The following is a 10401-nucleotide window of genomic DNA, read 5'->3' on the forward strand; positions in this document are numbered from 1 at the left end:
GGAATCTCTTTTCAGCCAGTGCATCGGCTGCCGCCGAACCTCTTCAGGCACACTGTCCTCATCAGCGATAAAATCACTGGGATGGTAGCACCCGCAAAACAAACTATGTCACGATGGCAAAATCCATCACTCCCGAGCGCGGTGCAGCACTCGTACTCGCGTCTTGGCAGATCGTCTCCGCAGACGCCCTAAGGCGCAGTTCGTGATTGGAGAGTTGAAGTTTAGCCTGTCTGTCTGATGCGGCTTCTGCACGCTCGCCGGCATCGCGTAAATGGATTTACTGAGAACGATCGCGGCACGGAAAGGGATGAGAATGGTAACCTTTCGACCGCAGGTGAGTCCAAGCCGTGATCGCTTTCACGGTGCAGCGATACGATGCATCTCGATGGAATGTGCTGTTGAATCTATTTCATACGTTTTTGCAACATGCTGACCGGCATACGGTGGGGAATTTTTGTAGCTTTACCCCGAGCAAATTTCATGTTTGCTGCGCAAAAGCTGCACATAAATGAATTATAGCGAAACAAAATCATGCCCATTTTTTTCTTTTATTTGTGTATATGAGCAATGTGCGTCTCGGAAAGCTTTAACGATTTGTAAGCAGCCCTCGTTTGCATAAATCATCCATTGTTTCAGCCTCGCACACGATAGGAAGAGATCGCACCCGCCAGCGGAACCAACGAATGGGCTGCAACGGAGCTATCGTTGCCCAACCCGCTTTGGGAAAACTAAAACCCTAAAGAAGGTGAAATATAATATTCCGTGGGTGGAAAAGTGAATGGGCCGCGCCGGCTCGTTGAACCCCCATACCCGGTACCCGGTGCAAAAATTAGGTCAATTCCATTATGCGTTTGACATTATGCAAAAATGCTAAGATTATGGGATGCTCGATTGCTTCACGTTTGGTTCCTATAACATTCGCGCCACTTAACCATTGAAACTGTCTGTAGGATTTCATGACCCTCAAAAAAGGGCTGGCGACTGCAATAGGTTGAACGGTGCTTGTGGAAAGTGGTTGCACGGTCGCAGGTGAGTTTTCCTATTTTACGTTCGATCGCTAAATCAATCGAGTCAATGTTTCTTTGCCAAAGAGAATTGATTGCTTGATAGGAGATTGGATGGTAAAATAACCCAATATGAAAAATGTATGGCAATATGTCAAAGGTGCTCACTGGCCAATTTTTCAATCAAAATATCAGTTTCATTATGAGCCTCACTATGGAGTGGGAGAATGATCTAGAGTTGACCTTGTGTAGATTAGGTTTGATGACCGTACCCAAATATCACGAATATGGAGCAAGCAACCTTGGTGGATTTTATTACAAGTCTGTGTGAGATGTGAGTGGACAACATATAAGGAAAGGTGTGTTGTGTTATCGTGTTTTTATCGCGTATTAAAAAAACTAAAAAAAAGGTGGGTATGTTTTAATTACTCTTTCGGTCAGAAAGTTATTTCCGACAATTTCTGAAACAATCAAATTGAACATCCCATTATACCAATGGAAGATTAAAATAAACACACGTTTTAGAATACGTACACACGTATTCAAAAAACAACAAGAAAAAGTACATGGTTGTGATAAGCAAAAAAAAACTTGAGAGTGAAAGATCGTAATAGTACAATAAACTCAAACAAACAACAATTCAAAGAAGAAAGCGATAAGATAATAATAAGAAAAAGAGAAAGAGAGAGAGAGAGAGAGAGAGAGAGAGAGAGAGAGAGAGAGAGAGAGAGAGAGAGAGAGAACAAGACATTATTGGAGAATGAGAGAGAATAAAGAATGAGAGACACTGCGTCAGCACGGGCCAGCAGTAAGTCCACCAGCAGTTAAAATGGACGTTAAAATGTAGGTCAATTGCGTACTTGACATTTTTGTTTATTGTAAAACACCATTGAAGTGTAATTTTTGGCAGCTCGGTTCGTGTCGGATCTTTTTTTTTGTGAGCTCTACCGTTCCTTCCGTTCTCATTTTACCCCACTACCATTGCCCTCCAGCGTCGATGGATCCTTACCCGTGCGGTAGCAACAAAATAAGGTCACCGATGGGCCGAAAACGAAAACAAACGTTAACGGAAGAAATACCTGTTTTGCTTCGAGCCGGGAGAAAGAGTTGGCCAAGTGCCGTAGGGCTACGCCGGAGAAAGCAAGAGCAGAAGTGAAAGAAGCCGCGAATGCGTGCTCCATTCAGGATTACCGGGAAGAACGGGCGTTAGTTGGTGTCGATCGTTGCGTGCGTTAGGATGGCCGTGAATGTGGTACGATGGTGGCTGATTGGTTCGGTGCTGCTGGTGCTATGGGCGGGCTGTCAGATTCAGTGTGCTAGTGGCCAGCTGGGGGGTGCTGGCAGTGGTGGTGGTGGTTCGTGGTTAGACAAGTTTAACAAACTGCTCAGTCGTTCGAAGACGCGCAATGCTACCGAAGGTAATGGGAGGGCGGAATGTAGCACGCAGCTGTTCATGTGAGTCATGCCGCGTATGTTGATGATCTTTTCCGTCGTTTGTTTCATTCGTTTCGGCACCCCAGACAACGAGGTTCTCGATGCGGAAGAGTACGACTTCATCGTGGTGGGCGGTGGAACGGCTGGAATGGTGCTGGCCACCCGGCTGTCCGAAAATCGTAACTGGAGGGTGCTGCTGCTAGAGGCAGGCCAGTACGGAACGAAGCTGTTTAACATCCCGATCGGGTTCCAGCTGGCCGTCCTGTCCGATGCGTACAATTGGCGGTTCTTGAGCGAACGGCAGCAACATGCATGCTGGGGTAAGTGGGCTAGTCCTCACGGGTCTGTTGAAAGGGCTGTTGGTGACGTATTTTGTGTTTGCTTCCTGCTAGGAACGATCGACGGTCGCTGTCCGGTGGATATCGGTAAAGGTGTCGGTGGAAGCACGCTCATCAACGGGCTCATCTTCTCGCGCGGCAATCGCGATGACTACGATCGCTGGAGCGCGGCCGGAAACGATGGCTGGTCGTACGACGAGGTGCTGCCATACTTCCGCAAGTTCGAAAAGGCGACCGGTGAAAAGCCTGACGGTAAGTTCCGTGCCGCCGGCGGTCCTGTTCGGGTGGAGCGATCGGCGTACCGATCGGAGCACGCGCGCATCTATCTGGAAGCGGCAAAGGAAGCCGGCTACCAGCACGTCGACTATAATGGGCGTACGCAGTTTGGAATTTCCCCCGTACAGGCAACGATGACGAAGGGACAGCGCCTGTCCGCCTACAATGCCTATCTGCAACCGGTACAGCAGAAGCGAACGAACCTTAAAACGCTGACGGGCGCGCTGGTTACGAAGATTATGATCGATCCAACCACGAAGGTGGCGGAAGGAGTTCGATTCACCCGAAATGGACAACGGTTCGAGGTGCGGGCACGCAAGGAGGTGATCCTCTCCAGTGGTGCCATTCTTACCCCACAGCTCCTGATGGTGTCGGGTGTGGGACCAAAGCAGCACCTCGAGTCGCTCGGCATACCGGTGATTGAGGATCTTCCCGTCGGTGAAACGCTGTACGATCATCTCGGTTTTTCCGGGCTGCAGATCGTGATGAACGGTACCGGGTTCTTTGCACCGGGAGACATTCCAACGTTCGAGAACTTCTACGAGTATCTCAAGGGCAAGGGCGTGCTGACCGTGCCGGCTGCAGTAGAGCTCGTTACCTATCCCAATCTGACGCTCGCTGGCCGGCGCGGACCAACGCTCGAGCTGATGAATCTGATCAGCTCGTTCGCCGTGGACAAGGGTACGACGGCGAAGAACAGTGTGCGCATGCGAGACGACATCTACGAAGCCGTCTACCGACCACTCGAGACGCAGAACCACTTCACCATCATCGTGCAGAACCTACACCCACTGTCCAGCGGAACGGTTCGGCTGCGCACGGCCAACCCCACCGATGCGCCCATCATCGATCCGAACTATCTGGCCGAGGAGCTCGACGTGGACGTAGTGCTCGAAGGCATTCGTGAGGTGCAGCGCGTCCTCGAGACGGAGGAGATGCGCCGGTACGGGGCGACCGTGTGGGCCGCACCGCTGCCCAACTGTGTGCAGCACGAGCGAGACTCGGACGACTACTGGCGCTGTGCCATCCGCACCGTGTCGTTCTCGCTGACCCACTTCATGTCCAGCTGCAAAATGGGGCCACCGACGGACGCCGATGCGGTCGTTAGCCCCGACCTGCGGGTGTACGGGGTGGAGAATTTGCGCATCGTCGACGCGAGCGTTATTCCGGAACCGGTTTCCGCGCATCCGATGGCAGCGGTCTATATGGTGGCGGAAAAGGCGGCCGATCTGATCGCACACCAGTACGCGGACGACTGAACGTTGCGCTGGGCTGGGGCGTGGGATGCAACGAGGAAGAGGGACTTTCGCAGCGATTTGGCGATACCACGCGATGGTACAATGTCGTAACGGGTGAGAGCGATGAGTTTGACCGGATACACGACGATTATCACATCGCTCGATTGGCGCTGGTGGTAGCGTTCAGCTGGGCATGTTTATACCGGCCGTTCGAGCCCGGCAGTGGTGAAGTTTATTAGGTTAAGCTTAAAAAACATCGATCGATAATAAATGAGTATTAATTTATACAAAGCTTGCGCAATGGGCGCCGTTCCAGGAGGAGTTTGGGTTTGAGAAGAATTTTCTATACCTTCACATCTGGCACATCGGTTGGATAGGCGAAAGCATGCTTAAAGCTAGAATGTCTCAATTAGTTCTGAAATTATGTTAATCAGAATCTCTGACTTAATTTATAAAAATGGTGCAAATGGTTTGTTGTGTGTAGTGAGGATTCATATGGGCGAATAACATGAAAAGTATTGTTGATTTAAAAATAAATAAATAGTAAATAATAAATGCAGTTAATATTTCAAACCAGCAATTATTATGGTAAAAAGATAATATTTATGTGCGTTAGAATGTGCTCTAAATACGGATATTTAAACGTATCCGCATAACATGACCTTTGAAATTATTTCAAAATTTTATAAATGATTTTTAGTCAACACATTGCAAAAACATTTGCCAGATAAACGGAGGAGCAGATAAATACACAATAAAATGCAAAGAAAAAATACTGAAAATACAATCATGAATAAGTCAATTAATTAAACAATGAAAATTGAGTTGCAAACAAGAAAACATTATGTATACAGAACACAAGTACACCAACAGCGTCTCGAGTAAATACAGGAAGAAACAGATTAATGCACAATAAAGGCTAATTTAAATGCGAAAAAAATAAACAATACAATAAAACACAATAAAACTGTTCAAAAACTTTATAAAACGAAGTCGTAGAATCTGTTTGCTATCGAGATGCCGAGAGAAAATCAATGAATAACGATTATTACGCTGGCAAGTTAATAATACATTTTATTACGCGGAATACAACTAATTGAAGTTGTTATATTCGGTATTTCATACTGTCCAATTGGTATTTATTATTGATAACTGGCCAAGTTGATCGAAACATATTACGAACTATGAGTATTAAGCACCAGTAATGTGAATTAACAGCATCCTACATTGAGCAGGTTTGTTAAGTTGTTCGTTTGTAGTTCAGTTTTTTTCGTGGCAGTCCTAAGTAGAATCATCTATGTTTGAGATATTAGGATTAATCTCATAAAATGTCTGATTTACCATGCATGATTGTAATTGATCATTTCTATAAGTTGTATAAGTTCTACCACGGATTGCAAGTCGTCTCGTTATTACTATAAAAAGCACTGGCTTAAGATGTTACTGACTAACTACATATTAAGGAAGATATTCAATTTTAAAATTTGATGCTGTAAATTATCTTTTACATCTTGTTTGTACCTATGTAATGTAACCGGCTTTTGCGCGCGACTATTACTTGAAACAATAGTACGACAGAAACTAAGGTATGAATGAACACAGAAACAAACATAACTGACCTTTACATTCCGTGCATCGCACAATGTCCATCATACAATTGACTGATAACGAATGCCTATTGCTTTTTCTCCAAAATCGCACCAACCCAAAGGACGAGCAGGCAATTGTCGTACCTCCCCTGCCAAACGCCCCCTTTTAAAAGGACGTCGCTCCTTCCCCGGATGTCTCGCTGCCGGATAACCTCGAATACGGTCGGGTGTTAATTATGTTTCTCCCAGCCCGACACCCTGCGGGCATCAAGAACATCACCGTACATCAGCTCTCATTACCTTAATGTCAGACGGTTTATTAGAAGCCTTGGCGGCGAATGACTTTACACGACCGGGCTACCGGCACCGGAGCACCCACCCCTAACGCGATCGCACATGGTGTGGAATGTTTGAGCGGGCGTATTTCCTTAGCCAGTCACGCGGAGCAAATCAAGCGAGAAAATCAAAACAAACAACCGAACCCGCATACCGTAGCGATGTGAAGAGAAGGGCGGTGAGGTACTATTTGGTCACTCACGGCGAGCACTCAGCTCGTTAAAAGTATCAAGAGAGAGAAAGGGGAAAGGGGGAAAAGCTCGAAAGCTTTCGGAATGGGGATGAAAAGCTCTGACCAACCTATGGTGTGAGTGTCAGACAGTTGATGTCGAAGATGTTAAGGATAGTTTATGTAATTACATAAAAAGATAATTTTTCAGTGACATCATTTGAAGGTCATTTGCATGTCTCAAAAACGAACATTTTTATTATTGTTTTTGTTTTTTGTATTCAATGTAAAAATAAAGCAATTATATTCAACACATAGCTCAGAGTTAAAAAGCATAAACTATTTTTTTACAGTTTCATATAGTTAAACTTCAACTTCAACAGCGTAAAATTACATTACTTGCGCCAAAAATTGCCTGTAGCCTGTAATAATTTATACTGCTTTCTGTTATTATTTACAGATAATACTCAATTAAACACGCTGAACGTGCTACTACACTCTCTAGAATATCATCCTCAGTGAGTACCTAGTAACAGTTTTCGCTCCACTCGAACCGAACTCGAAGCGAAACGACTGTTCCACCTCCAGTTCTGTAACGCGACCTGCGCCGAAGTCTACGCAGCGACGAACTTCGTCCAGGTAAACAGAGGTGGCAGACGGCACAGCCTCAACAGTACGATTCAAATCTCGTCCCCAAGCAGTCGCACTAGACTACTCCGCCGGTCCGTTCGTCTGTCTGTTCCGTGCGCATCTCCCTATCCGGACTGGTCGCATCGTTCGTGTAAGTGCATCTTTCCATCCGTGGGAACCTGGCTGTAAGCAAGTGATGATGTGATTGAGTGGAGGTGAAAAAAATAATACGAACGTTCGTACGGACGAATCGATTAGCTGGCCGAGACTGCGGATTCGTTGACGCTGAAAACTGAAAGATAGATTGCAAGCGTGATATTAGCGAGAAAATAGTGCATCAGTGCAGGGTTGACTACTGGCAAAACCGATTGGGTGTTACGTTAAGCTGTTTAAAACCGTGATATATGTGTACGTGTTTGACTGACGTGATGAGTGAGGTGGTGGGTGGTGGGGGGTGGTGGTGGGTGGTGGTGGGTGCTGATTGACGAAGTTACTAAAGTGTGCTGCTGCCAATGCAGTAGGAAAGGGAGGATGCTACCATCGGTTTGGTTTGCGTTGGTTGTTCAATAGAAACAGTGTTTGGGATGCTTGTTTAGTTGTTGCGGCAACGATCTGTCAACCAGCATATCGTTACACCACCAACTACGTTCGGGGGATTCGAGTACAATTCGAGGCGGGTGTACTTTAACGGCAGCAAAGACCGGGAGATAACAAAGGAGGTTCATCACGAAAGACCAATGGTCATCAATGGAGCAATAGTAACAATTTGGAAGAGTGTTTTGTACTATTCGGTGATAAAATGACGGTCAAACGAACTCTGTGTGTAAATTGTACATATAACAAAAAATGTGGAGTTGATATGTGCTTGCATATCAACAAATAATTCATAGTATTATGATACTTGTACATCCTATCAGAAGTTAACCTTTCGCCATAAAGAAGATACTAAACGTCCTCTAAGCATGCGATCCGGTAACCTTCGTCCAGCCCCTTCTGAACACTGCCTTTAACCGATAGGAGGCGTTTTGGCGTATGACATATTGCAAGCTATCGGCATCAGTTAAATCATCATAACGTTACAGCAATTTATGGCACCTCCTTGGGCGCTCGAGGAGAGCTAGCTGATGCTGCGTGCGCCAATCTTGCTGCCGTCAACGCCTACGATACCCACCCTCAGCGGGAGTTGTACTCGTGCTCGGTCGCTCGGTGTCATGTGATTAATGTTAAATGGTTTTTCATTATTATTTATTAATAAATTTCGATCCACTCGCCAAGGTCGATCAGGCTCCAGGTGTGGCCTTCCCATGGTTGAATGAGTCACAGTTTTCGTAGCAGAGCAGCATGGGTTTGTTTTTGGCGACCAGACATTCTGTCATTTCGCATGCCTAATTTTGGGAAGAGGTGAAAAACATTTCCGATGTTATTCCCTCTCTCTATCCACACTGCAGTTCCGATGATAATGATGATCCCTTGATGAATGATGTTCTTAGGTGTGCGAAACATGACGCACTTAATCATCCACGGGAATGGTGACAATTCGGAACACTATCCCCCAAAAAAGCATGTCACGCGTACTGTCAAAAGTAAAGGGGACGTTGGCGTTGATTTGGTTTTATTGAGTGACCTTGTTTTCAGCCCAACAGGTTCGGGCTTCGCTTTCTCACACAAAGGCTTTCGATTCGGCCAACAATGGGAGGAGTGTGTGTCGATAAAAATAAACATTGCTAAATAAATGCACCACACAATGCAGATTAAAGTGCACCCAACTGCATACATATTACGCAATTTTTGGGTTTGTCGATTACGCAATGCGGGCTCTCCTTGGAACTCGAATGGGAAATTGTAGTAGAAAGAGAAGGTTTAATGTTTTACCGATCGTTATCCCAAGGCATATCGACAGGGGGAAATTGCGCTCAAATTTAAGTAAAAAATACTAAAATCTCATAAACCGTCATAATTTTATAGCGTCTCAATAAAGGTGAGATTGTTGGGACCTTGGTTTACTTGCCCAAACCCAGCATGAATCGGGCGCATCTGCTCCTAGCTGATTCCAACACACAAGTGTGACAAAAGCGCACGGCATGACCTTTAAAAGCACAGGTGTTTATGGAGTTACTGTTTTTGTTTAGTTTGATTCCTTACCATCGGTCTCCTTCGCTTCCTTAAAAAGGGTGCAAAATCGTAACAAGCCGTAGGTAATGGATTCATCATTCTTTTTGCACGGATCTGTCACAGGCATGCACGAAGGCACACGGTGGCGACGATGCGCATGAACGTCCTCCACTGCCTAACACACAGAGAAGCAACAGCAGCAGGAGCATCGGCATCGTCACAGCCATTCGTTGACAAGTATTCCATTAGAAGAATTATTGAGTGCGACAAATGGCTTTTACTCGAGCATCTCATGAACGCTCAATGCTCGAAGATCAGTGTATTTTTTGAATTGTAATAATTAGGTTTCAACGTATGGTTTGTATTAAAAGCGAGCGGCGTATTTTGTGCATAATTAGTTATTGTCCCAACATGCAAAAACGAAACAAAATGAAGGTTTTTAAAAACTCAATCTTTTTACACAAAGAAGCTCTTGGACATAACATTCCGGCGGCAAACACACAAGCCTTGATCGGTTCAAACGATAACCGATTACCAAACGGTTGGTGCTGTCACAGCATCCTGCTTATCTTACCATCTCACCACTCGATTAATGCATTGCAAAGGCTTGCATCGTGTGTAGAACACATGAAGCGAGATGTCATATGCACCGCATGAGGTGAAAGCAAATTGCGCTAACGATCACTTTTTATTGACACGCACTGTGTTGCAATAGGCGCATTAGCTTCAGAAGAACCTTTATTGTACTGGAGTCGGAGTCGGCGTTGATTGACGGGCTACAGCAAGAACTACGCATCTCGCAAAATAGGAGAGGCAGGTGCCATTAGCGCACAGTGCGTTACTTGTCTGCATTACTGCGAGGGGAGTTCATCCGGTGTCTGTTCAAGCTTCTTGCATCTTGCGCTCTGCCGCTTACCTTGCATTGAACTTCAACCCATGACCGGCGGTGGTGTCTTTGCCAATATACATTCCTTTCGAAAGCACAAGAATCCTTCAAGAATAATCACCCAGAGGTTTTGCGGTGCCTCGTTAAGCAAAATTGAAATCAATTAAACGCTAATGATAGCGGCATGATAGTGTCGATGTGCTGTGTTGCGTGGGAGCGCTGAAGGAAATCATCAACGTCGATCGAGAACGTGCCGGACGGCTCCCGGCAGCCAAATGTCAACGATGCTTCTCGGTTGCAGCAGGAGGGCAGATGATGTCTGATTTTTCGGAAACCTTCATCCGTGTAACTACACTCGACCTTCGTTGTGAAGGTCTGGTCTGATCGGA

At 45.9% G+C, this 10401-nt stretch overlaps 1 protein-coding gene across 1 annotated transcript; it reads left to right on the forward strand.

Annotated features, from left to right (window-relative positions):
- The first annotated feature begins 1965 nt into the window (after nt 1-1965).
- Nucleotides 1966-4944, forward strand: LOC121602932 (choline dehydrogenase, mitochondrial-like). Its single transcript, XM_041931694.1, has 3 exons — nt 1966-2422; nt 2525-2758; nt 2831-4944. The coding sequence occupies exons 1-3, from the start codon at nt 2242-2244 to the stop codon at nt 4309-4311; spliced, it is 1896 nt and encodes a 631-aa protein (XP_041787628.1). The 5' UTR covers nt 1966-2241; the 3' UTR covers nt 4312-4944.
- The last annotated feature ends 5457 nt before the right edge of the window (nt 4945-10401 follow it).

Source organism: Anopheles merus, unplaced genomic scaffold (assembly GCF_017562075.2).
Source record: "Anopheles merus strain MAF unplaced genomic scaffold, AmerM5.1 LNR4000719, whole genome shotgun sequence".
Classification (NCBI taxonomy): Eukaryota; Metazoa; Arthropoda; class Insecta; order Diptera; family Culicidae; genus Anopheles; species Anopheles merus.

Excerpts from the sequence above, each read along its gene's own strand:
- LOC121602932 (XM_041931694.1), top strand. The coding sequence starts at position 2,242 with ATGGCCGTGAATGTGGTACGATGGTGGCTGATTGGTTCGGTGCTGCTG. Across the intron at positions 2,423-2,524 it reads GACGCGCAATGCTACCGAAG|ACAACGAGGTTCTCGATGCG; the intron begins GTAATGGGAGGG and ends TCGGCACCCCAG. Across the intron at positions 2,759-2,830 it reads GCAGCAACATGCATGCTGGG|GAACGATCGACGGTCGCTGT; the intron begins GTAAGTGGGCTA and ends GCTTCCTGCTAG.